This window comes from Nipponia nippon, unplaced genomic scaffold, assembly GCF_047370975.1.
Source record: "Nipponia nippon isolate SJK-2023a ecotype South Korea unplaced genomic scaffold, ASM4737097v1 scaffold_18, whole genome shotgun sequence".
Classification (NCBI taxonomy): domain Eukaryota; kingdom Metazoa; phylum Chordata; class Aves; order Pelecaniformes; family Threskiornithidae; genus Nipponia; species Nipponia nippon.
In genome coordinates, this window is record NW_028262334.1 from 5,750,615 (window position 1) to 5,777,525 (window position 26,911).

The window sequence follows — 26,911 nt, forward strand, 5'->3', positions numbered from 1 at the left end:
TTTTTATTTCCTTTCGGTGGGTCTTAGGTAAAAACAACTTTCAGGGTTATTCTTGCACATAATGTGAAAAATCAAGCCTTTCATTTCTTAAAATGACAGTCTTATCAGTATTAACTCTGCATTACTGTGTTTACCTTTGTGCTCACCCTGTGAGGGGAGCCTTTGGCTTTGCTTTCCGAGTCACTGAGCGCAGCTCCAGCTGCAGTCAGTGGGAACGAGGGGTGGCTCTGGCAAGTCAAGTCACGCTAGCAATTAGCAACTCCTATAATGGGTGCTTCCATTTTAAAGGCTGCTCTAACAGTGTCACAAACCTGTTAATATCATTCCAGAGATGATGGAAGAGCTCAGGTCTGAAGCTTTAACTCTTACCAGTTTTAAACAGTTTAACATGAAAAAATGAATAGTATGGGCCTTGAGACAGCTTCCATTTTCCAGTAGGTAGGTTATTGATTATTCAGGATTATGCAGCCAAGCATTGAAATCCTTCTTATGAAGCAGATGCCATTTCCTAATGTTCATGTAGCACAGGATTTCCTTTATGTATAAAACTGTAGAGTTTAATTGGCATCAAGGCTAGAAAGCTATACAGAGTCTCTCTCAAATCTTAGAAGAAATTCTATAGCAAGGACATGAATATCATAAAATTCTAAAGGATTGTCCAAAAATCTTGTGGAATGATTATCACTGTCTAATATTTTCTATATATTATGTAAGTGTCAGTATATTCAGTGGATAAGTCATTCAGGTGCTCTGTATTCCTTAATGGAATGAATGACTTTGTTCACAAAGCTTAACCTCCATGAGCTTCAATTGCCCTTCTCATATGTAAGAGTGATGATATTGAGCTGAAATGCTAGGAGTGTCGTATATTTGAAAAGTGCTGAACATCACTATTCTTTACTAATTATCCTGTATTTTTTTTCACTGAAATTGAGATTCCTTTAAGAGATGCTGGAAAAATCTTTTTGCTCACAGAAGTGCTTTCACAAATATTGAAACATTTATGTAACCTTTGAATATTTTAGCAACATTTACACTAGTATAACAGAAATGGGTAAATGGGTTTACATACCAAAATACAAGATTCTGAACCTGATGAATACAAGCAGGACATCTACCATTATCATATCTCCTCATTTCTGTTCTGTCTTGAAGTTCTGAGACTTTTTAAACCTCAGGGTGTTTAATCAAGAGCAAACCACACAGACTTCTACCTAGAAAATGGACTGATGCCTCACAAATTTTCAGTGTTCATAAACTTCATAGGTTTGCCATATTAAAAACTTCTCTTTTTGTCCTTCAGAGGTGAAAAACCACTAGGAGAATAACAAGGTTAGACTAGACTAGACTCACAGAGTTAGTACCACTCGTTTATTTTTAGGTCTTATAGTTGTCATTCTTTCCAATCCTGTGTACAACAGATAGAGAACAGATAGTGTTTTGAGTTCACCATCTTTTGAAAGACAGTTTTAGCTTATATTTGACATGAAATTTGTCTTTTGTAAACTATCTGCCTCCACCAGTTGAATGAAGATTTCTCGGGAATCTGTAGCGGAATTTAACCCAGCAAAACCAATATTCTTACAGAAGTGTCAACAGCCCCTTTATGGCCGCAGAGTCCAAGGCAGTATATTGTCACATCCTTTGTGGTGACCTCAAGCAGCTCATGCCCCTTCTTGCAATTCTGCAGTACAGAGGTCATGGTGGGATCAAGACCTTAACCTGAAAGGAGTAAGTAAAGGAAGACCCAGAGGTTCTGCATTTGACTGGTAACAGTACTAGGAATCGCCTTAGTATTCACTGCAGCTAATCTGTTCCTTACCAGATGGAAGGGTACATCCACCCCCCAGATCACAGTCACATAGCGCCATAGGTAGTGATTCAGGAGTGACTCTCTCTTGATTTCCAGGCAGTAGTTTTCTCTGTCAGCTCAATAAAATGTGATTTGTTGCAGAGAGAATCTATCCAAGTCATTTGGAAAGGCAACGGCCTTTGTTACAAAGGGGCACAAAAATATAATGCCAGAAAAAAGGAAGGCAAAGAAGAAACCTCTAGGGCATTGTGCTTAGCCCTGTCTTTTGCTGTCTAGCTTCTTTATTTTAGTTTTAATCTGGAGAGAGAAGTTAGAAAAATAGAAAAAAGGGGGAAAGTAGCTGAATGCAGCTTAATAATGAAAGAAACTGCTGAAATAGCATCAGAAAGCTCTTTAAAATGCAAAACTTCTTGCTGATCAGCTACGCAGGGTAGAAGAAAAACAATCACTTAAAGGCGGTGGCTAAGCAGGCTTTCCCTTCATCATCTCTCACTTCTTCTGATGCCAAAGATAAAAAGCACTTTCAGAGGGAAGATGTTTTCATAGTAAAAGCATAAATACTACAGGAGATGAGAAACAGATCACTGTTCACAGAGTCTCCAGCTTCTATTAGAAACTTGCTTAGCCTGCTGTGGGCAGGGCTGACAGACGAGAGCCGGTCATTGTACTGGCCAGTGACCTTCCAGAAGCATTGCAAAACTCTGGAGGAAAAGAGAGAGGTACTTTTATCTATCAAACGTGCTTAAACATATACCTTTTTAATTAAAGAGAATTTGAGTTCTAATATGATCCAGTTTAATTTATTACTCTTTCTAATCTGCCTTCTATCCTTCCTCCGTGATTCCATGCGACGGTGTTTTAAGTTGTCCCTACCAGTCCTGTGATTCCATCTCTTTTAACCCCATATGAGAACAGATCAAAATAGTTTTGCCAAGTCTGCGTTGAATAACTCCAAAAACTGTTGACTGTGATGTTATTTCCATCTGAGCTAAGAGGGTCTGGGGTTGTACCACATCATCCCTACCCTTTTTTTGTGAGGGACCTCTGCTTAGCAAATCGGACCTTACATGTGGCTTGCTGATGTTCTAAATTGTAGCAGAATCAGTATATCTGGATTTGTTCTCCGAGGCCGAGAAATCCTTTTTATTTGTTTTTTATGGGACACTGTGAGACCAGGGCAAGGGAAGCACTTGCTGTCATCCTGCTAGCCTGCTATAGCTAAGCTTAGCTGAGATGTGTTGCTTACAGAAGCTGTAGACTATGGAATAGCTTTAATTGAACATTTCTTGAGAAGGAGTATCCTTAATCCTGTACGTATGGAGAGCACACACACATTGTGAATTAGACACTGAGATACTTTCTCCCTTTCATCCCCTGTATAGCACTAGTTGGAAAGTCTGTTGCCTTTCTTTGTCAGAAGCCATCAATGTTCCTTCAAGAATGGATACCTGAAAGCACAATAGTTAGAATGCACACAGTAATACAATAGAATATAAGCTTTGCTGCTCCTGTACATTCTGTGTGCTGCCTCTTTATCAGAAATACAGGAACAGAAGAAAGAGCATGTGTAAGGACATCAGCAATGCTTGTACTTGGTGAAAAGAGTAATGTTTTTCTCAATGCATCTCATAAAGACTTGCCACTATAGCTGATGCATGTCCAGTAATAAATATTAACCTGTAGCAATTTTAAAGGCTGCGTGGTAGCTACAGCAGCCACCTCCTTAGGATGCTGTATGTATTTGTTTAGCCATTTGTTTGTCACATACTCATGAAGGCATATAGCAGCTTTACAAATACAGATGGAGATTGGATCTCAGCCCAGAACCATTTAGGAATTGCAGTTTTGCTACTATTGTTATTGTGTTTTTTTCCCTGACAGTCGCATTTGTTCTGTTAATGACAACATTGGGCTTTAGATAATATTAAATCATATATCCAGACCAGACCTGGTCAGTCTGAAGCTGAGTATGTTATCAGAAATCTTTTATCAGCATGTGTATGTGGTTTACTATGTGCATAAATAAGCAACTTGTACAACTAACTCGGAAAGTTCATTCATTTGTCTTTGGGATAAACTCCATAGAAATGAATGGGATGGAACCAGTTTCAGGATGGCAACGGCTACTGCTCCAAGCAGAATTAATTTAGATCTTATTGACAAGCCTCCCAAAAGCTTCTGCTCGAAGGAAGATAGGGCTAAAGAACAAAGAGCCATATCTGAAGCTGCTTTGTTCCAGACATAGGGTCTTCTCCCCCAGGCACACTCACTACTTCCCATTTGGCTCTAGAAGTTCTTCTGTGCTCCAAGTGCAGTGCATTTCTCTGACTGTTGCTCACCAAGGCTCCCTGGGTTGTGTTGTTTATGCCAGTGGGGGAAAATGGACAGAAAGAGTCGAATTGACTTTTCTAAGGTTACAGAGGAAGACAGAAATTAGAGTCTGTGTCAGCCGGGACTTCCTTGTACCCTGAACTTCATTGAGGATGTTGTGCCATAGGTAACGTTCATACATGGTATGTTATTTAGATGTGAATTCCTTTTAACTTCAGCCATCTAAGAATTAGGTATCTGGTCTAAGATACTTTGCAGGGTCTTCGTCTCTGGTGGAGAGGCACAGGCAGCTTCAGTGAGAGGGGTGGTAAGACTGCCAAGCATCGAGAGAGGAAAGTCACCCACTGGCCATTCCTGTTCCCATGCAACTGAGACAGCAGCGAGACAATGGGCTTGCATTAGACATCAGCAGCTCAAATACAGGAGCTGAATGCCCCCAGTCCGTCCTAGCAGCCGTATACGGCTCGAGGCAGAAATGCCTCTGTGGTCAGGAAGTCAAGGCTGTAACTCCTGCCACGTAGCCCTTGCTTGCCCGTGCAGTTGGAGTTGTTTTCATGAGAAACATTTGCACGATGTTTCGTCTCCCAGGGTGAAGCTGACTCAATGACATCACAGAAAGAAAGAGCAGCCTATCTAGGAAAGAGTTCTGAATTACTGCATGGTATTATGTATTATATCATGCACCTCTGCTGCATAGTACTTTTAGATTAGATCAAATAGTCGTTCTGAAACAGCCTAGTGTGAACTAAACCCCTTTCTGTACTGCCGTTCAAGTTAATACATGTAAAAATAGGGCATGCCATTCATCGTGATAAAGTGAAGACATTTCTGCCACCTTTGGACTTTTAAACCCCTCTTAGATGGTCTGACGGAGAAGCCTAAACAGACAGATGGGTCAGGTATTGTAATACGTGGTATTGTTTTCAGTCAACAGAGCCCAGTTACAGCATAACCCTCTTAGGGAATGAGTCATAGGAATGTTTGTATTATGCTCTCTGAAGTTTCATTTTGCAGTCTCACCATCAAATATTTTAGCAGAATGTGAGCAGTGCCTAAACCTGACAGAGGATACAAACGGGATGCATATGTCAAACTGGGAACAGTTTAGCTCCTGTATCTGTGGTCACAGAGGACATCCATCTGTTTGATTAGCCTGGGGACATAAGCATTTCCAGCTGATAATCTTCATTTGAATAAAATGATATTGGGAATGGGAGTGGGGATAAAAGGGAACAGATGATAATATAAATATCTGTTCAGGTGGGGAGACGCATTGCCACCACTAATGATCCTCATTATGGGTGATGAAATAGAATTCTGACGGGATGGGAGCAAGAGCAGGAGTTGAAGAGATCTGCTGGGGTTACTGTTAATTTCTGCAGACATACCAGCTCATTTAGTAACGCAACAGCTCCCATTGCTAGCCACTTAATGTATGATTAATGTGCCACAGGATTTCCCCAGACATTTATGATACCTTTAGGAATAGATATGACAATGACTTTATCACATGGAGTCACTTCATACTATCTGCATCCCTCTTAATGATTTATATATTCAGGAGTGATTTTATCACTAGTACTCAGTAACGTAATAAATGAGAAAACTCAATGGTCTGTAAATTACAACATTGATTAAAGAAGTGATTACTGATATAACTCTTACATGGCTATGATAATGCTTGCTTATATTTCAGGACAGCATTTACATGTTAATGATAAATCTGCTGCAGTGTTTAGAAATACTTTACAGCTTTAATCAAAATGTAAACACTTATAAACAGATAATGTTTATTGTGGAGGAAATAAGTAGACTTCTGTTACTCTTCAGTGGATAAAATCCACTCCAGAGCCAGCTTTGTCTTGAAGGCTGAAAGCAGTGTCACCCCTGATGAAGGTACTCATCAAGGTAGAGCTTTGATTTGCTGCTTGCCCCCATTGAGACCTGTTTTGGTTTGTTGGGTTCCTCTTAAAGCCGTGAAGGAGCCTTGCTCATTATAAATTCCACAGCACTGTGATCGGCTAGTGGCTCACTGCATAACAAACCGAAAATCAACCACCAGCTTCATAAATAGTATCCAGTCTTTAGGCATCTCCCGCATAATTATGCCTCTTGAGCCAAGGAAGGATTTTTGTGTTCAGCTGCTCCCATGGTAAAAGGCCATCATTAACATGCATAAAGAAAAGGGAGCTTTTTTTGTTTGTTTTTGGTTTTGAGATGCCAGGGGTACACTTTGAGCTTGTTTTGTTGCAATGGTTACCTTTTCTTCTTTCTCTCTCTCTTCCCCTGCAACCCCCCGCCCCAGGTTTCTGACAGATGTGACTATGTTTTTGTCAATGGCAAAGAAATGAAAGGCAAGGTGAACGCGCTTGTGAACTTCACGTATCAGTATCTGAGTGCTCCTCTGCAAATCACAGTCTGGGTTCCACGCCTGCCTCTTCAGATCGACATTTCGGACACAGAACTGAGCCAAATAAAAGGGTGGCGAGTCCCAGTTGTTTCCAACAAAAGGTGGGTTTAAGTTGCTAAATTTCTTGGGTGTTTTTGTAAAATGAATGGAGTTGATTTTAACTCTCAGCAAGAACAGCTGCAGCACCTGCACCCAAAATGCAGCATCTTTCCCTGAGGAACAGCAGTACTGGAATCCTCAGCTTTGCACCGGAAATCTGCAGATATAATAGAGCTTTTAAAATTTGTGGGAGTTTTGCTTCTGTGTGTGTGTCTGTCCTGTGCAACAGAGTACAGTGTGGTGCTCTGGCAAGGTCCCCTTATAGAGTTGTTGTTGTTCGGACATAGCAGCTTAGATGAAAAAGTGGTGTAGTCCATTTGTATGGTGCTTCATCATGCAACGTAGCCATGAATCAGCAGTGGCCCAAAAAACCAGAAGGGAGGGCTATTATTTAAGGGTGTACTCTCCATTAGTACTCTAATGTTAGTTTTCACTAATGTTCTTGAAAATGTTCCTTTATGCTTCATTTTCTTATGAAAAAAGACCCACCAGAGACAGCGATGATGAGGATGAAGATGAGCGGAAAGGAAGAGGATGCACTCTGCAGTACCAGCATGCCATGGTGCGAGTCCTCACGCAATTTGTAGCTGAGGATTCTAGCCCTTGGGGTCAGCTGAGCTACCTGCTGGGTTCAGACTGGCAGTTTGACATTACAGACCTGGTGATGGATTTTATGAAACTGGAGGATCCTCACATTGCCAAGCTGCAGGAAGGCAGGATTTTGATCGGACGGGAAGTAGGAATAACAACGATGCAGGTACTGTGCTCTCGACTGCCACATTCCACCATTCCCATAGAGAACCTGTGTGTGGGCATAAATCCAGTACAGTGTTCTGCTGTCTTGAAACAGGATAATTTCCCATTACATTCCTGTGACCTTCTAGAGTGTCACACACAGCATTAACCCAATGACAGTGATCCAAGCTACAGGTGGTCCGAGGCACACAGTATGGCCAGCAGCTGGAAGCCATAGAGCCTTCAGAGATGTTTAGGAGAGGTAGCACTGCCAGACTCAGTGAGAAGTCGGAGCTCTTGCCCCACATGGATGCAGGTTACCACCAGTCAGCTGATGGGCACCATTTTGACTTTTTGAGACAGAGATCTTTAGATTGTGCCAAGTTTCTTTTGACTTATTAAAACATTAATTCGGGAAAAAAAACATACAACCTGATTAATAACCCTGAAAGGCACAAGTGGCCAACACCATATCCCAGTTCTGCCCCAGCTGAATCCTTACTAAAGCCAATGCGCAAAGAGTGACTATAGCTAATCTAGGCTGTAGATATGAGATGGGGAAGGTGGAGAAGACAGTATGTGCATGAACTAGCTATCTTTAGCTCCCTAAAGATAGCAGTATGGAAGGATATCCTACTACCTTTATGTTCCATCAGAAACAGAAAAGAGAGAAATGAGAATTTCCAAGCAAAGAAGTGAAGGAGGAATCCTAGATGTTGCTAACCTCCCTTTGGAATGGCTGGGAAGTAAATCTGATGAGCTTATCCATACTGGGACACAGAATAGCAGAGGAAGAAAGTTTTAAATCAACTCTTCTAGCGAAATGATGCAAATAACACAATTGAGATAGTATAGCTCTCAGTATTGGGTGCAATGTTCTCAGCCATAACCTCTCTACTGAATGTTTTTCCGACCTGCTAATGAAATCAGACTGCCTTTTCAGTGTGCTCTGCCACTTCATTTCTAAAGCTTTGGAGACAAGAAGCGATGATGACCTTAAGAAAGGTTATTTTAATTGATCAACCTTTTCCTAAGTTGATTCTTTTGTGTTTCTCCAAAGGTTTTGTCTCCTCTGTCTGACTCCATCCTGGCAGAGAAGACAGTGACTGTGCTAGATGACAAAGTTACCATAACAGACCTTGGAGTCCAGCTGGTGGCTGGGCTTTCACTCTTTCTTCAGCCAAGTGCAGCAAGTAGTCGGGCTATTGTGGCTACAACTGTTGCTCAAGAGCTGCTTCATACTCCTAAGCAGGTAGTGTACACTCCCTATTTATTGTTGTTGCCTTTTGGGGTGGGGCAGTGTGTTATCAACATGAAGTACAGATGATAATTCATGACAAGTTTAGAAGTTAGACTTTAAAGTGTAGGTGTAGCACATGTCCATGTCAATTGCTTTCCTCTAGAGGTACTCTGGAATTGTCTTCTCATTTCTTCCCTTCAAATATGAACTTAATCTGCAGTAAATGTTCTGACTACACTGAAGTTTATATTATGTACATTTTTAATACCCTTCCTTTAAATGATGCAACATCTGTTATTTTCACAACACAGGTACTCTTTGGACAGTGATCCTTATTTGCTGTATGAGCATGCCCTTGTTTTCCATGCCAGAGAACACAGAGCTCTGTGTGTCACAACAATTAAATATTTTGAAGAGCTATAAAATAGAGGCAGAAGATAGCCAAATACATTTCTTTTCCCTCCTGGAGTCACGGCAGACTGCCAGGCTCCTCTCTCCTTTTATTTTATAGATGGATTTTGGGGGGTTCGTCATTCAGTTCATTAGGTATCACTGTGCTGATAGTACTTAATTTAAGCCAGCAAATTTCCATCTCTGTAAAGGAAGTCTTTCAAGCAGCATGTTTCAGGTCACAACCCCCATGGAAAAGAAGATTGGAGAATACCACCAGATCGAGGCAAACAGTTGCTCTGGAACAGATGAAAAACAAGGGTCAGTAGCAGTGGAACAAGCTGCGTGTTCATCACTCTTTCAGTCAGTTGATTTGAAGAGTGGGACTGAGGACCATGCAATTAACTCTGTCCACAGTTACTCCTCTCACAGAAACTGTATTTCATCTCACATAGATTGGGAGAGATCTCAAGTCAAGTTTTATGGCCCATTTTCATGATTATTGCTACCTAATTTTCTGGAACATAAAAATAATTTAGATTGTTTTATAACTTAGTGACAGGAAAATGTCCAAACTAGAAGGACATGTTGCCCATCTGTTCCATTTACTGCATCCTGTAAACATAAGAATGTTATGTAATTAACCCATTTATACCCTTCTCTAGGGCTTAGAAACCATGTCTGACATACTGTCTTCAGACAAAAACTGTAAAAGCAAAAGCTAAAGCATGGCTAACCCAATTCTGTTATGTAGGACAGAGCACCATTTGTCCTGCAGCATCATTGGAAGAATCATGGCTTTGATTGCAGATAAAAGAGCTTGTGAATCTGGAAAGGTTGCACAGATATATTGTCAACTTCTCAGATTTATAGATAATCTGTCCTGAGTATGCAAAGATATTTATCAACATCAGGTTATGGCATATTATGACAGGGCATTTCAATAGCGCACAACATGACATCTCATATTGTATTATGGCATGGTGATATGATATGACATGTCATTATATATCACTACAGTTGGCAAGCTGTGAAATAATACAAAAGAGTAAAAATGTGTAAACATGGCTTGTTTTGAAATTATTTTTCCCAGCATCTGTGTTATGGAACAATTTTAGTGAAATATTTTGTTGAAGCTGATGTTCTTTTGCGAGACAATTTCAGTTTCCTCAGAGCGGCACATTTGTGATACAGAAGGGACTGGGCATATCAGGCTCCCATTCTGAGCAACGCCTTCTGCTTCTGGTACTGCTGGGCAGTGTGGGTGCTGCTGTCCCTGCTGTTCTCTTCCTGGGCCTACGGATAGCACTACTGCATCGTGCTCACTGAAGATACCAACTGTAAAACAGGAGGCAAGAGAAAATCAAGCACCTTTTTCTCAGTATAAGTTTAAAATCTGTTGTTTCCTCTCTAGAGTCCATGTGGAAAAAAAACAGGACTTAGACTCTATTAGAAGGCAGTGGAAAACCTCTACACCAGGATCTGGAACGCCCAAGGAAGTCTAGTTGCTTAGTAGCAATCCCAAATTAGTCAGTTTTTCCCACTCCTTCTATGCACGGCACCTTCTGTCCCAGTTTCCCGCAAACATAGAGCAGCATGTTCTTGTGGAATCCCACTTCAGCCTCTGCTTCTCCTTCCAGCTCCTCTGGTCTGGAGCCTGCCCACCCCCATTGCCTCTGCTTGTCTTCCCACCACCTCCTCTTCACCAGGAGAAAGAGAAGTATCCTGCCTGCTTCACAACAGAAGGCTTTACTGGGACCATCACTTCTCACGTATTTGTGAGAGTCAGTTCCTTTTCAAGCACTGTGAGTGTTCGCAGTCCTGATCCTGGTCATGCCAGGCCACTGTGGACCCTGAGCACAGTCCCTAGTTCCTGGGGCGCTTCAGCAGTGCCTTCATCCCGGAGGCCTGAGCTATTTCCACGTGCTGTGCAATTCACTTCCTGTCTTATTGTAAGCCACTCATTTGTCCTCAGGCCTAAGTCTTACTCAGCCTGTAGACAGGGCTTGCCCAAGGAAGGGCTGTTGAAAAGAGACCTTAGGGACTTTGCATTTGCATCACCAAAAAAATAAGACGGGAATAGATTTCACACTAGAAAATACACTGAAGGAAATAGTCTTAGCATAGGAGCGGCCTATCAAGTCACATACATCTTTTCCTTTCATTTGCAGTTTGAATGAAGGATATAACATTTAAGTCACTTGCCCTTAGAAGAATGAATGCAAATGTAGGAATGCTTGTGGCTAAATTTTGCAAGAAGAGACTCATGATTTGGAGTATACCAGCTGAGATCCTTACTGAGCTGGAATTTCAGAAGGCAAGTGCTGAGTGTTTTCTGAAAATCAAGCCCTTTTGGAAGAGGTTTTTTTTCAAGGGGGCAGCCCAGAACTAAGCATATACTTGAACGTTGCAAGGCCTTCATTATTTAATTGTGTCTTTTCCTCTCAAACAAGTTTAGAAAAAGGCCCAAGTAACTCATGCAAACCTTATTGATGCAACTGAAAAACAAAATAACAGTTAAGAGAGCTGAAAGTTTTATTTTTCTTAGGAATGAGTGTGTATGTCTCAGCATTGTTATATGGAAAAAACAGTCAGTGTGTTCTTAGTCAAAAGTTTTCCTTGGCTCCACTTTAGCACCTTCAATAGCCAAGCTTCAACATAGATTAGCAAATGTCCTTGCATAATTGGTACTCTAGCGGGCATGATATTGTCCCTAGCAGATTAAGCAGTACATCTGTATGGTACAATGGAAGGCCTAAAGCATTATACCGATTGTGCTATTACACGTCTTTTGATATCGTAGGAATTAATGTAGTATTTTCGCTGTGATTTTCTTTCAATGAATATAATGACTAGATTAGTTCCTTGATTATAATGACCGCACCATCTCTGCATAAGTAGCACAAAGCAGCCAAAACACAAGTCCTGAAAAGTTGGCAGTTTCTCCAAATACTTAGCACTCTAAAGATGATAAGCTAAAATTTTTTATCTTGGATGCCTTAAGTTGGATATCTTTATCTATAGTTGGGCAACTAATTACCTGAGGTGAGATGAGGTGACCTTGAGGGATGCTAAGCCTATAATTCCTTTTTTTTTTTAAATCAATGAGAAGCTCATTGGCACTGAAAAGTGGATCACTGATTTAGGTGCCTAAAAATAAATGCAGGCTGACCAACTTTTAAATATCAAAGTTGAAATGTCGTCTGAAAATTTGGAAACTGTAGCTGTGAGCAATCTATTTTTAGTGGCCATCTGCTCAGGTAGGAAAGCTGTTCCATTTGGCTTGCTGACCATTGTTAAAATCAACACTGCCATCTTAAAGACCTCTCCAAAATGTAAATAAAAGAAAACCTACAGCGTTTAAGTGTTTTCTGATCTGAGTGAGCTTCAAGGACTCTTACATTTCAGCTCTGCAGAGAAACTCGCAGTCATATCATAGCTGTTTCATCACCGTAGGGTATTGCATGTGGTCTAATGAACTGAAATGGGAGAGCGGATAGAATAAAAGAAAGACAAAAGAAAGCCTTTAATAAATAGCTGTGTGTATTAATATATCTCTCAGTGCTACTGGAAAACTGCAGGCATTTTCTTAGGGAAAAAAGAACAATGTTAGCACTTTCTAAAGGCCAAGTTCTTCTCTTTCACATGTGTAGCTCCTGTTGACATCGGTGACAAGACCCAACTCTGTGAGGTCATCCATAACCTCAGGGAGTGTCCTCCAAGATGTCAGCTCTCGCTCTGATAGGAGGTGAGGGTGCTCGGCACCACCTGAATCAGGGCAACAAGCTGGAGTTGCTTGCACATCCCAGCCTTTTGGATTGACACAATAATGTCCTGGTTTAGCTTATGTCCTTCATGCAAACTAGTTCTGGGAGTTCACTGACATCTCACAGTTAAGTAACAGACATTAGGAGTATTTTTATGGTGTGGATTCATTACCCCATTCTGGCAGTATAAATTACACTTGAATTGTATTTATGTCTTCTTTAAACTGACAGAGCAATGTAGTGGCTCACAAGTATGACAAAGGGATTAAGCAGCATGGGAAAGGGAGAAAGGATGTATTGTTAGATAAGAATCTGAATTCTTCCCTTGCAAATAGAAGCAAATTCCCACTGGAAAGGAATGTCACATTAGCAGATTGGACAAAAAGGAAAGAAAGAAATACACAGTAGGGGAATGCATGGTTTGAATTAAGATCTGAGTCTTGGCTGCCTTTCATTTCCACATCGTAACAATCAAGCCCAGTTTTTACTACACAAGCCACAGGCTTAAAAATAAATGCACATGTAATACTTTGATATTTCATGTGATAAAATTGCTAGGGAAACCCATTTCAGCATTCAAGTCCCCAGACAGAACAATCAGAGCTGGTCTAATAGAAGCTGCTGAGAACAGTATCCCCTTGCCTTTATTTGAGGGAGGGATATATTTGTTTTCTGCAGAGCCATCCAGCCATCCATTTCTTTCCTTTGGTGTCCTGCCTCACTTCAGGACTATTGCAGCTGACCCCAGCAATTGAGGGCTTATTCACAAATACTTTTATTTGTGCTTTAGTGAATGCAGACCATTAAAAGGCCTCTTTATTCTGGGCATGGAATAAAATCAAATATACTGATCAGTCCTCACATCTGTGTTTCTAAGCAGCAGAATTCTCTAAAATGCAACCAGTCCTACACACTTTACTCTCCTATTTTTTGCTCAAAGAATACAAGATAGCATGCCCTGGTATAGAATCATAGAATCAGCTTTTTTGAGGTGGTATTGAAGGACACTTTGTAATCACTGACTGTGGTGCTACAGATGGGCTCAGTGGAACATCCTAAGATAAGCAGACTTTCAAATACTGTATAATGCTTTAGCGGGCAAAATAATCATTGGTGTGGCTCCCAGATTTTCACAGGCAGCTCATGCAAGCCCCACCACGGTAGGACTCATTAGATCTCTGTATGATGGGCTTTCTACTGAGCTTCCAAACCAGCTCTGCTTCCTGCATTCAGGTTGCCTTTTGGAGTGTGAGCCTCCTTGTTTTATCTAGGTGGAAGAGAGTGAGCCAGCAAACAGCAGTGTTTGTGGTGGCTCATATGGCAGGGTTTGAAGTATTCCACGTCAGGCCATACAGAGCTCCTCCAGGACCGTTGGTTTCCATTAGTGCTATGTTACTTCTGTACCCGGGTAATTTCCCCTTTGTTTTACCCACCTAAACATAACAAGTGGATAACAAGGGAGATAAAACTACTACCAAAAAGCAAAATGCAAGTTTATCCAAGAAGATTTATCAAGTGGCATCTTTGGACTGATAAACAGCAATGTAATTCAAGGCCACAAAAGGTGGTGGAACTGCAGCAGATGAAGAACTGGCCAGCTTGCTGATCTGGCATGTAGTTATACCTGGAATGGAGGAAGAGAACAGCAAAGGCACAAGGGAAAATGCGATAATCAACAGTAATTGTGGGAAGCAGTTTCTTTATCTCCTCTGGACTGGATTTTGCTGTCATTGACATGATCTAATGTACATTATCTGACTCACTTCACATCATCACAGTCACCATATAAATCATCCTGTTCTCTAAGAGACACTGGCCCTAATGTGTAGTTGTGGTTCGCTTGGTCTGGGAGCGCAACTGAGCGCGCGTGCATGTGTGTGTGAGTGCGTGCATATGTGAAAGGGAGAGGAAAAGTGGAGGAAAGAAAGACTGGAGAGCCAGGTAATCCCTCAGACTATTTGTTTATGCTTGATAATTAATGAACACAAGCATTTGTCACCTCAGTGTTGAGGGCATCAGACTAGGGGCAGCAACTTTGCAGGTAAGAAAGCTCCAATCCATCTTCATCTGCTGATAGTAATTGGATGACCTTGTCAGAGATTCAGAGGGGATTTATCGATGCAGTACATAGGATTTGCAGAAACAGCTCTTTGAAGGACATGGTACTAAATAATTTCTTTTTTCTTTCTTTTTTTCTTTTTAGCTTTTCAGAATTTATAATCATTTGGGAAATTCACTTCCTTCCCCTGCCTTCAGCTTTCCTTTAACGATGTGAATGAGAGGAGGTGATCTCTTGCCAAATAGAATATTTGGGCTGATACAATATACTTTGGCAGGATTTGAGATTCTGTCCCTCTTTCTCTCATTTGTTTTCTTTCCCTTTTAATTAATGCTGTCCGTAGTATAAGCATGACAATGTTGTGTTGTGAAAAAATTGCTTCTTCCTATGAAAAAAGGGTCTCTTGGAAATAAAAAACACCAATGCTGATTGAAAATAATGGCTAAGCTGTTGCACACCTCTGTTATCATAGTAAGTCACATGTGTGCCTGCAAATTTCAGCTGACTGCCATTTCATTTTTCTCTATCTCTGCTTCATAAAACCAGGAATGCAGAATAGAGACGTAGTGTAAAGAATTAAAGTTGTTTTGAAGTTGCTTACAACTTTGTCAAATTCTAGCCATTTGGGCTGAATTTTTCCATGCTGGCTACATCTTAACCTGAAAGGTGCCTGAGTGCTGTTAAAGCAGAAAGGAGTCAAGATCTTGAAGAAGACGGGAAAGAAGAATATATGGCTCCCCATACGTGTTCCTCTCCAGCCTCTGGATGGAGACCCCCAGATCCCTCAGAGGTGCTGTTCTACCATGAATAAAACCTACTTGCATAGTAAGAGCCCTAATCAGACCTGGGGCTCTGCAACGCTGGGTATGCCGTGTTTGGCTATTAAGGAATTCACAAAGGTTTTAGTAATGTAAATCCTTTTGTAGAGGTGTAGAACTATGGAAGTCCTCAGCGGAGCTGGGAGGAGGCGCAGGCCTTATAACTTCCAGCCTTAACTGCACAAAATTCTGCACTTATTTTCTCATTCTGCTCTCCAAAAGAGAGCACCAGTGGCAGACAATGTCAAGCTTGTTGTGATATATGTTTGAAATGATGCTGGTCGTTTTGCCTTGCGTAGGCTGATGAAAATTCAGTGCATCTTACACACCTCCCCGATGGTACGCGAGGCTGCTGTCTTATTGTAGGGAGAAGGAAGGCAACAGGGTGTTGAATTGCTGGAAGAGATGCATCTTTTTCTCTCTACACATATCCATTTAAAAAAAAAAATCCTTTACTTTCCCACGACTGGGTTTGCTCTACTATAGATTTCTATGATATAAATCTAAGCTGTGCCCTGCAGCTTTATGTTTCTGTCTGTTCAGCCATTTCAGGGTTGTTTCTCTAATGAAAGATCAGCTGTTTTAATTTCCTTACGCAGTTCACCCTTCCCAGCTTCTGAGCTACCCTGGCTCCGTTTCAGCTGTTTGAAGTGCATTTGAATCACCAAGAACTTTGCCTTCTTTCCTGTTGTGCCACAGCTTATTTTTTCTTCTTTCAGTCCCTCAAGAACTTGCTGATAGCACTTTGGAAATCAAATATTCAGTATAGTCCAACCTTCTGCACAGCTAAATGCCCCTCGCTGTTTTCATTGAAAAGCTTTAAATCTAACTAGAAGGGTAGCAATTCCCTTTGTTTATAACCATAGCGTAACAAATTGTAGCCAATTGAAAACCATATTAGGTTGTAAATTTGTATTATGACTGGACGTTAACAGGGTGGCAATGTTTTTCCCTGATGGTGATTTTCAGCCCAGTTGTTCTGATGTACCCAAGTGTAAAGGTATTAGGGCCATCTGCGGTTTAAGTCTGGGAAGAAAAGAACTTCGGGTTTGTGTGAAGTTGCAGTCCAGCAATCTGCCTGCACGTCTGCTGGCTAACCAGGCAAGACGTAGAGCAAATGAAAAAATAAAGAAATCTCCTGCAAAGAAAGCTACTGAGACGTGGAGAAGTAAATATCTGTATCATCTGGATGGGATTTCAAATGGCAAAGAGCTGACCTCTAGCTTTGTGTTTGCTTCTAATGATGACTTCTAACAGTGCTACCTGCAGAGAACAAAGACAGTCCAATTAAACCCAGGCCATTTGTATTTTTGTCCTAGAGATATTAACAGAATCCCCATCTTCCTCTCCTTGACACAGAAATGCAGTGGACTTTTTAATTATCTCAAGGACAAAGTGTTACTTAAAACAAACCTTTCTCCTGCAAAATGGCAATTGTTCCATGAGTCGTCTTTTTTTCAGATGAATCTTCTGCTCCAACCATTTGCAAGATACTGTGGTAGCTCCTTATTCCTGCTAAGATATTTATGCCCTGTTTAATTTGACAGCTCCCTGTGACAGCTGTGCATGGGGAACATGAGGAAAATAAGTGTTCTGTCAAGTGCCTCCAGTAATTTTTCTGGTTTGTCTCTTTCAGATTTTGTATGACAGGAATGACTTTCTTTATAAATCATGTAAATTGTAGCTTGTAAATGGGTATTTCGGTATTACGGACATCTCATATCAATTATTTTATATGTTCTTTTGCAAAACATTTGCAGGAAGGATAACAGTGGAACCCTTAGTGAAAAATGTGACCAATTTTCTGCCCCATCAATTGAAGCTTGGTTTGCTTTAAATGCAGTGCAGAGCCATTGTCTTCCATTTCCTCCAGCTGCGTTCAGAGCTGAGAGATTGATGAGCTGCAATGGGTTGAGCTGTTTTATTTCAGACCCTGTCTTTAACCATATCCCTCTCCTTTCAGGAAGCTGTAGTAAGCACCTGGATTCAGTTCAGTGACAGCTCTGTTACTCCGCTGGACATTTATGACTCTAAGGACTTCTCCCTTTCTGCTGTATCATTAGACGAAGCTGTTGTCTCGATCCACCAGAACGCTGCCTTAAAATGGCCAGTTGTGGCAGCAGAAGGTGAAGGTCAGGGTACGTTAATCAAGGTGGACATGATGATTTCTGAAGCCTGCCAGAAGTCCAAGAGGAAAAGTGTCCTAGCTGTGGGGAACGGCAACATCAAAGTCAAGTTTGGCCAGAATGATGCAGACTCTGATACAGGTGGAGATTACGATGCTGATGAGATTGAAAACCATGCTAGCGACCGGCGGCACAAAGTGTCAGATCAGGAACGGTATGGCCAGGATGGACGGTATTATGGTAGCTCTTCAGCAGAGCGAGAGGAAGGTGCCATCAGGAAAGTCAGCACCACAGCAAAATCCGTAATTAAAAATAAAGTAATTAAAAACAATAGGCTGGATGGTGGCAAACTCCTGGATGACAGCCAGCTGCAGAACATTCCTATAGACTTCACCAACTTCCCTGCTCAAGTAGACCTCCCAAAAGGCAATGCGGGCATGGAGGAAAATGACCTGGTGCAGACACCTAGGGGCCTTAGTGATTTGGAGATCGGGATGTATGCTCTGCTAGGGGTCTTCTGCCTGGCAATTCTAGTCTTCCTAATAAACTGTGCAACGTTTGCACTGAAGTACCGTCACAAGCAGGTTCTGGTGGAAGGACAGGCCACCATGACCCATTCCCATGACTGGGTCTGGCTGGGAAATGAAGCAGAACTGCTGGAGAACACAGTAGATGCATCACCTCAGCAGGATGAGCACACAACTATTATCGACCGAGGCTCAGGTTGTGAGGAGAGCAACCAGCTCCTCAATGGCAGTGCTCAGAAGAACATTCAGAGCCAGGTTCACAGGTGTGCTGACTCAGGGGGCAAGCTAGGAAAGGAACAGAAATCTGAACCTTTACATTCGCCGACATCTAAACGGAAGCGGGTAAAATTCACAACATTCACTACCATCCCACCTGACGATGGTTGTCCTACTGTCAACTCAATCCTAAGTAGCAATGACGATGACATTAAGTGGGTGTGCCAGGATATGGACCTGGGGGACTCCAAAGAGATACGAAACTACATGGAAAAGTTCAAAGACAAAATGTAGCTCCTTGCTGGTTTTTTGGGTTTAACCACACCTTGATGCCTTCAGTTCTACAGTATATATTGGGACAGAAGAGGGGGAGGGGAAGGAATCACCAGGAGAAATGATGAGGCAGTTTTTATAATCAGGGAAAGAATTTTGCCAAACTGTCCATGGTTTGTTTTTGTTTTTCAGTTTGTTTTGTTTTTCCAGTGGTTATTCTGCTACTCATGGATTTAGGAAGTGGAATATAAATAGCAGAAAGGAACAAGGAAATGGTATGACCAGTATGATGAACTGGGCAAGATGAGGTTGTGAAAATTTGGTTTATGGGTCATACAAATAATAATGATAGTAATGTTTCAAAGTACCAAAAATATTTGTAAAAAGAAAAGAGAGAAAATAAGAGCATGAAAAGAATAAGCAAGAGACAAACAATAACTTGTCTGTATTTCTAATAAAACATCACAATTATGGACACATGACCCACAAGGAGACTTTTTAGATTGTTACTCAAGCCATCTCTGTTTATTCCTTCGTTTGAAGTGAAGATGTGTCTTTGGCATTACATATGAAGGAGGAAGAAATTACCTGGTATTTTTACTTTTACTTTTCTGTTTGTTTTGTAAGTTGAAACAGAATAATTTTCCCTCTTGTATTTTTCTTTTAAATATCTTAAAACCAGGAAAATTTTCAGTTCACTAAGTTCACAGTGGTCCAAGAACATTCTGTTTCTAAGTGAGCTATAAATAATCTCCTGTCATTTAAAGAATTCAGGGGATAAGTATTGACTAATAATTTCTATGTGGTGTCTCTTCTGAAGGCCTAAGCCTCCATCGTTTCACCCTAGCTAGAAATACGTTCTGTTTGGAAGAAGTATTCATTTTACTTTCAGGTTTGGATTGTTTATTTAGTTGTTCATTTTAAATTTCCGCAACCAAAGTTCCCATGTTTCATCAAGGGAAGAAGGTGCTGTTTTATGTTAGCATTTACAAGTAACAACTGATGGGAGTGCCCCACTGGTGCATTTTAAATGTACCTGGAACTGAGACCATCACAGGCCAAATATGTACAGCCTGGATTTGGGGTTTTTTTGCCAAGTCCATGAATTCATGATTTTGTTCTGTAATTTTCTGTTTATTCTAATGTCACCAGCTCTCATCAAGCTCTGAAAGCTAGAAGAAGAATGGACAGAAAGACATTGATTGTCCCCAAACTTTTATTTCCTTGTACTGGGAGAGCTGGCGTCTGGACACACTGTTGGAAGGGAGGGAAATATTACTGAAGCAAGATCAAGAAATACCTGGAGCTATTTTATAGATTATTTTTTTTTTGCCATTGGACCAGCTAAGACTGAAAATTTTAGACTAGATTGTAAAGCTGATGTTTTGAATAAAAAAATACAAAACCAGTAATAAATCTGAAGCAAATACAAAATGAAGTCATAGAGTCGTTGTGTAAACTGGCAGAACTGTGTTGACTCAGTGCCAGTTTACACTCGTGGAGGACACAGATCAAAATCTATACAACGAGGAAACCACTGTTATCCAAAACCTTTTGAAACTGAAAGGAAGATGGTATATCCAGCCTTTTGGAAAGCAGTATTAGATCCTGACTGTTAGCCAGAAGCACTTGCATTGTCCTGTCTTTACCCATGTATTTCTTTTTTTTTTTTATTACTAAACTCCGTAGTTTGGTTTTTGTACTTGGACAAAATCAATCCTGCCACCCAGTAACATAGATGGACGTTTTAACAAGATATGCCTAGTATGCATTGTAGACTGAAAGAATGTAATATTTATTTATACATGTTATACGAATTGTAATTAAAATGCTTTACATGGCTTGACAAATTAACCTCTCTTTTCTGAGGGGAGGGGGCTCCTTCTGTCATTTCTGTGTTGAAGTACTGCATCCACTGCCTAACAGCTGAAACAAGATTTAAGCTGCTTTCTGATGAGAGGAGAATAGAGATGTACAAAAGTTTTTCACTGCTCTGACCCTTCTTTTGTGAACCGCTTCCCCTTCCCACCCAACATGTGGTGATGATGATGGATGGCAGGAGAAGACAGCAGTCAGGCACAGTTCATGGCAGTGTCGCTATTCATCTTGTTCATCTTCATGCCTACCATCAGCACGAACAACTCCAGGAGTCTTGCTTCTGATGTGTGCAACTTTTGTGCAGTCCAGTCATAATTAATTATGGTGCTTCTCTGATTGATACAGTAGGTTCAGATGGAAGCAAGTTTCACTGAATCACAACTGACATATACAAAGCACCCTGTATCCCAAAGGACCCCAAGCTACTTTACAAGCTAAGCACAGCGATGCATCAGCCACACCTCAGGGATCAGTATATCTTCCTGGGAAAGCGCAGGTGTCTCTGAGGTGAAAAAGGCATTTACAGCATGGAGCTGCAACATACAACAGCAGAGGAACAAGAAAGATAGTATGGAGTAAAAATAATACATCATAGTAGCACAGAATGTAATTGTTTAAAGTACATTTTTAAGAAGGCTGTTAATGTGCTGAACAGCCCCTGTTACAGCACATATGAAGAATGGCATCTCCAGTAACCCAGTGCTCCCGAGCACTTTCTGGTGTATTGGTACAGCACTGGCAGGAGAGGAAAGGGGTAATTACTAAATCACTGTTTCTAGTCCAGGCACCCTGACTTTGCTCTTTGCTTTTGGCAGCTGAGGCTTTATAAGATCAGAAGAGAAAAGGGTATCTCCATCTAACATAAACAGTTGGCTACCGAGAGGAAACCTTGTGAGGAGAATTCATCTGGCTCTGTATTTTCATGATGACATGTGCGTGTCTGTCTTGGTCTTACTATCTCACCGCATTGTCCAAGAAAAGTATTCCACAGCGAGTGAAAACATTATTCCTAATTCACCTCCTCTCCAAAAGCTCAAGTGCTTTTTTCAAGAAAGGAAAATGTGTCTTCATTGACATTAAGGGGGGGGTGGGGGGTGGGGGGTGCCAGTGATCAAAGTTTCCCATGAGAAACTACTTTGCAATTCCTTTTCAAAAACAGTGATGTAAATGTTTGTTGAAAGACACACTCCTGTATTAATGCAGCTCAGATTGGATTCAACCTTCTCAAAGAGGAGCAGAGCTCTTCTGTTATGAATAGGAAAATTATAGTTTATTCATTGTTTCAGCATTCATTGAAATAATCACTATTTTTTGCTTTTTGTTTGTTGACTGCATGTGTAGTTCTCTGTTGTCTGTAGACTCAGACTTAGGCAGTTTGTTTGAAATAACTACCCTTTGGAAAAATTAATTTTAATATACAGTGATGGTCATTGTGGCATTAGCCAATACACACATGCTCCTTGGGAGCAAGATTTCATTGACCATTAGCCATGTGTCGGGTCTCAGTGACAGTATTTTTTCATTGTATTTAAATTAGAAAAAATAATCTCTGTAGAGCCCCTCCAAAGTGGGTGGTTTCAGAGGCTTGCGCATGTAGAGGCCATTGACTGCAGCCTGTAACACTGGGTTGGACACTTGCCATTCACAAATACATACGGTGTTTTACACACGCTGCAGATTACTGTGGACATTTGTAACAGTTCTGACTTACTCTTTATCTTGTCTGTGCCATAATAATCACTTTGCAAACGCTGATAATCACGTACAACTGCCAACACGAGCACATGCATGGCCAAAGGGAGAGGCTTAAGCAGCTTAAGTGCTGCAGGACTCGGGGGCAGTCAGCGCGGCCACTTTCCCAAAGCAAATTAAATGGCAATATAACATCCCTGAAGCACATAAAATGGTTTTCTCTGGTGTTTTTTTACTAATACATGCCTGTTATTGGTGTCTTTTAGTTCCTGAGTTATCAACTAATGGACTTCAGCTAACCTCCACATTGGCAACACGGTGGGGTTTTAAAGCTGTAAGAGGAAGACACCTGACGTACTGCCTATCGTAACATGACATCGTACTATAGCGAAGAAGAAGAGCCACTGCTCCAGGTTCTGTACTATATATGTGACAGTAGTTGAAATGTGGAAAATATGTTCAGACAGGACATGATGCGTTTAACAGCGGGCCCGCATCATGCAAGGCCTGTTGGGTTGGGGGGAGGAGGAGTCAGGAAGCCTCTCCAGTCCCAAGGTCCTGCTTCAAGTATTTTGTTAGTCACAACTACAGCATTTCTGTCTAGATCCACACCTGCTGTAAATCTGTGCGTCTCCATTGAAGCCATCTGGTAGAGCCATGCTAATTGACAGCAGCTAAGAGTCTGGACTTTTGATTTAATATATATGAGAAGTCCCTGACTGTTTAGGAAGAGTTTTAAAGCTGCTTTGCCACATGATAGAGCTGAATTTGTGTGCTTCCCAAGATAAAGGGTTTGTTTTCCCCTGCCATGAAAGTGGAAAGAGAGAAGGCTAGCAGGAGTGCTCTGGAGACTTGGGTGGAATGGGGGCAATGCCTGCCTCTCCGAGCACAGCCTGCTCTCTTCCTCAGCAGCAGGAATTTTCATGTATCTTGATATTTCCTTTGCTAACACCGGCCAGCCTGGCTCTTTAGGATGTTGCTTCAAACGAAGCAGGGAGAGTGTCTCCTGCTGCTCGCAGCAGCCTGCTGCCGTGCCTACCTGCTGCCCAGGTCTGGGCTGGCTGAGCTGCAGAGGGGCTCGCTTGCTTTCCTGGAAATCTTGGCACTGTGCCTCTTTGTGCTCTTTGTAGGTCTTAAGCCCAGAGGAAGCTTAGAAGAGGCCATTGATTTTGACTTCTGTAACTCGTGGCTGAACAGGAGCATGTCTTCAAAATCGCATGGTCTTTACAAAGAAAGACAGGCTGTATTTGAAGAGACAACAGAGGGAATTAAAAAAAGGGAAAAACTCGGCCCTGCCTTCGCATTTAATTTTTCTGAAGCTGCAGAACATGGTGCTTCAGAGACAGAGGCAGATACTGAAATTTTTCAATTTATCTTCCACTGACCAAAAATTCCGTCAAAGCCCAATTCGGAGTGAGCCACTGTAAATGATCATCTCAGCAGGGAGGAAGCCATCGGGCTGTGAAATATCATTTATTTGAGAAATTCACATTGGGTCAAATGCCAGGATTTACATTTCTTAAGCTTTGCTGTGCTGCAGCAGTTACAAAGGCACTGGGATAGGGTGCAGAGAGCTGCTCTGAACATCACTCTTGGCAACGTGCCTTACTTGCCAGATGAGGGAATCTATGAGTGCCAGGGGTGCATGGTTGCAAAGATAACACGCTGCAAGGTACATTTTTCTGTCAAGGAGCCAAGATGGAAATTCATTAATAATAATTTGCACTTAGAGGAGAGCCTTTCATCTGAGAAGCTCAGTGACTTCCAATTGTTGGTAAAGGATAAAAATTTGAGCTGGCTGAAGGGGCCCTGTTTTCTCAAATGAGCCAGTGCTGGGTGAACGCATTCCCCTTCTCGAGGCCCGGGAGCACAGCTGGACCTGTGTGAGGGCTGGGCCTGTCTGCTGGAGGGAGGTAATTAGTGAAATCACCTGGTGCAGTCAGTAATGAGGAGCCCAGCCTGCTGGGGCAGAGGAGAGCATTTGAGTTGTTGCAGATGAAGGTCAAGCACTGTGTGAAGGCTGTGCTGTTGGCAGGGTAGCACAGTGCGGCATGAGGCAGCCGTGGGATGGGAGGATGATGGTTGCAGGAGGAGGTGAAGGTGAGAGAAAAAGTGAAGCTCTCCTGTTGCTGTGAGGCCACTGGCTGCTGGTACAGAATGGACCTTTGTGAAAAGTGAGTCCTGCTTTGTTTGTTGGTTTTTTTTTTTTTTTTTTATTACTGGTTTTTGTTTTGAGGGAAGGAGAAATCTTATTGCTTGCTTAGGTGTCTCTAGTTTGGGAATCAGCAAGAGAAACTCTGTGTTGATCATGCTTTACCTTTGGCAAGGGGAAGCCCACTGCTAAGGGAATAAGATGTGATTTGCCTGGTATATGTGCATGGGAACACTTCATAGTGCAAAGTCAACATGGTATGTCCTGGATCAGATGTGGGATCCTGAACGTTTCTGATATGCCTTAACTGCTAGGAAATCCGTATTCCTTCAACTAGTGAGCATGCTGACTTGCCCTCGCTTTCTAGAAATACTTTGACATTGATTAAATTTGAGAGATGACCTGAAAAAGGCTCTTGCTTTTGGAAAGCAAGGATGCAGTTAGTTCATGGTGCTACAGCCAGCTTGCTGGGTTGGAAACAGGACAGTGACCCCCAGTGCTTGCACATATATTTCTTCTTTCCTTCTTGCCAAGCTCCAAGACCAAGTAGCCATAGCAGCAAGAGTGTTGCTCTGTTTTGAAAGACTCCTAAGCTGAATTTCAGCGCTTAAAAATAAGCTGTCAGCAAAGATGCAGCAGCAGACAGAGATAATGATGCAAATTACCAAATAACTCCCCCTCTTGATTACTTATTTTGGACAAACTCAGACCCATTCTTTTTATGCTTATGCTATGGAGGGATTAAGGCTCTTTGTGTGAAGTGACAGTGTCAAAGCCAGCCGCGAGCATCTTGGAGGCAATATGTCTGATGTTCAGCTGAGCCATATCAAGTTGCAAAGGCACCCTGTACTAATCATCCCCTTGGCTGCTGGAGGGGTTGCTTTGTGAGCTATCAGGCACGTTGCAGCCAATGGTGCGTCTTTCTGGAGGTGCAGTAACACGTTTAGAGATAGTTGGTAACTTTTTTTTTTTTTTTTTTTTTGCTCCTCTGCTTTCCCCTTGAGCCTGTATCTGAAGGCTTTTCAGGTGGCCAGTTTCCAGCATGCTCTATGGCTATGTAGGGTGGTGAGTGCAGGGGACACTGAAGTACCTCTGTGCTCTGGCTGCTTCTCAGCCCTTCTGAGCTTTGTGCTGCAAGACAACTGTAAGGGTCAGCTTTGATCCCCAGAATTCAAATAACGTGAGTAGCAACTGAATTCCTGGAAGCCACAATTTAGGTTGGAATCCTTCATAAAGAGATTGCAGCACCATAGTTATCTCGGCACTTCTGTCTGGCTACAAATGCAGGATAGGAGGGAAATCTTACAGAAGGCTTTTGGTAGTTTTGCCACTGTCTCACACATGGCCTAGTAAAAGAGGCACCTGGCTGAGAAATGCCTGTTTTGCCCTCGGCCATATCAAAATCTGCTCATTCACTGCTTGTTTCTTTCACTGTTGGATATTTTAAGCTGCCATCTAGCTTCCTGAGATTGCTGATTTAACTTTCAGCAATGCTAATGAAAAGCCACTGGCACAAATTCATGTTATTCAGATCTCCTGTGGACTGTGGGGAGAGGGAAGGTGGAAAGAGACATGGACAGTTTATGTTGCAGAACTGAAGAATGAGAGCCAAGTCCCATGAGAGAAAAGATAACGACTTAAGTTGTATGAAGGCCAGGATTGCTTTCTTAGTGTGCTTTCTGTAATGCATGTATAATTTCTCTGACTGTTGTGGTCTTTCCTGGTTTGGAGTCATAATTTTCCTGGTTTGGGGGTAAGATCTATGCAATCCCCCTGAGGCCTAGGATGGCTACGTTGCCTGGCTCTCATTACATGGAGTGGGAGCAGCACAGCAGGTACCAGAGCCTCCACTCTGACAATCTATGCTGACGCCTGAGGAACTGTGTGATCAACAGTACTGTTGGTAAAGGCTGTCCATATAATTGATAATCTGGCTGTATGTGATAGTGACTTATTCTAGGGCCAGGTCATAACTGTATGTTTTCTGATGACAGGGAAGATTTTGGTTCCCAAACTGGATTGTACAGCTCATGGGGCTCTGGTTGGACAGCCGCACTGCAGGCAGAAAGCCCCATTCAGGACAGACAGGCACCCAAAATACTGTGTAGCTAGTGATTGTCACTTCAGTGTCATTTAGTAGCAATTGCTATAGGAGCAGAATTATCTGGGTTATGATGACACTATACATCTTATAAAACTGAGCTGAGGTTACCATAATGATGAGACTCTATTAATTTAATATGATATTGCTACAGGGCCTCTTCATGGATTGTCTGAAAAGATTAATAGTCTTTAACAGAAACGCTTTGGCAAATAAAGTCACCATTTCCCATTCTTCCACTCCACCCCTGCATTTTGGGATCTTCCATTTACTTTTTCCATCAT

At 41.8% G+C, this 26,911-nt stretch overlaps 2 protein-coding genes across 5 annotated transcripts in view; both read left to right on the forward strand.

Annotated features, from left to right (window-relative positions):
- TMEM132C (transmembrane protein 132C) overlaps positions 1 to 20,559 on the forward strand; it is a 223,265-nt gene extending 202,706 nt beyond the window's left edge. For all 4 annotated transcript variants that reach the window (XM_087754856.1, XM_087754855.1, XM_087754854.1 and 1 more), the window contains 4 exons: positions 6,450 to 6,655; positions 7,137 to 7,410; positions 8,449 to 8,640; positions 17,626 to 20,559. In XM_087754856.1, the coding sequence (XP_087610982.1) occupies positions 6,450 to 6,655; positions 7,137 to 7,410; positions 8,449 to 8,640; positions 17,626 to 18,825 (1,872 nt within the window). In that variant the 3' untranslated portion in view covers positions 18,826 to 20,559. The remainder of the gene's footprint in view (positions 1 to 6,449; positions 6,656 to 7,136; positions 7,411 to 8,448; positions 8,641 to 17,625) is intronic.
- Positions 20,560 to 24,150: 3,591 nt separating this feature from the next.
- Positions 24,151 to 26,911, forward strand: part of GLT1D1 (glycosyltransferase 1 domain containing 1) — a 134,228-nt gene continuing 131,467 nt past the window's right edge. The window contains exon 1 of the mRNA XM_087754378.1: positions 24,151 to 24,548. The gene's annotated coding sequence lies outside the window, so the exon portion shown is untranslated. The remainder of the gene's footprint in view (positions 24,549 to 26,911) is intronic.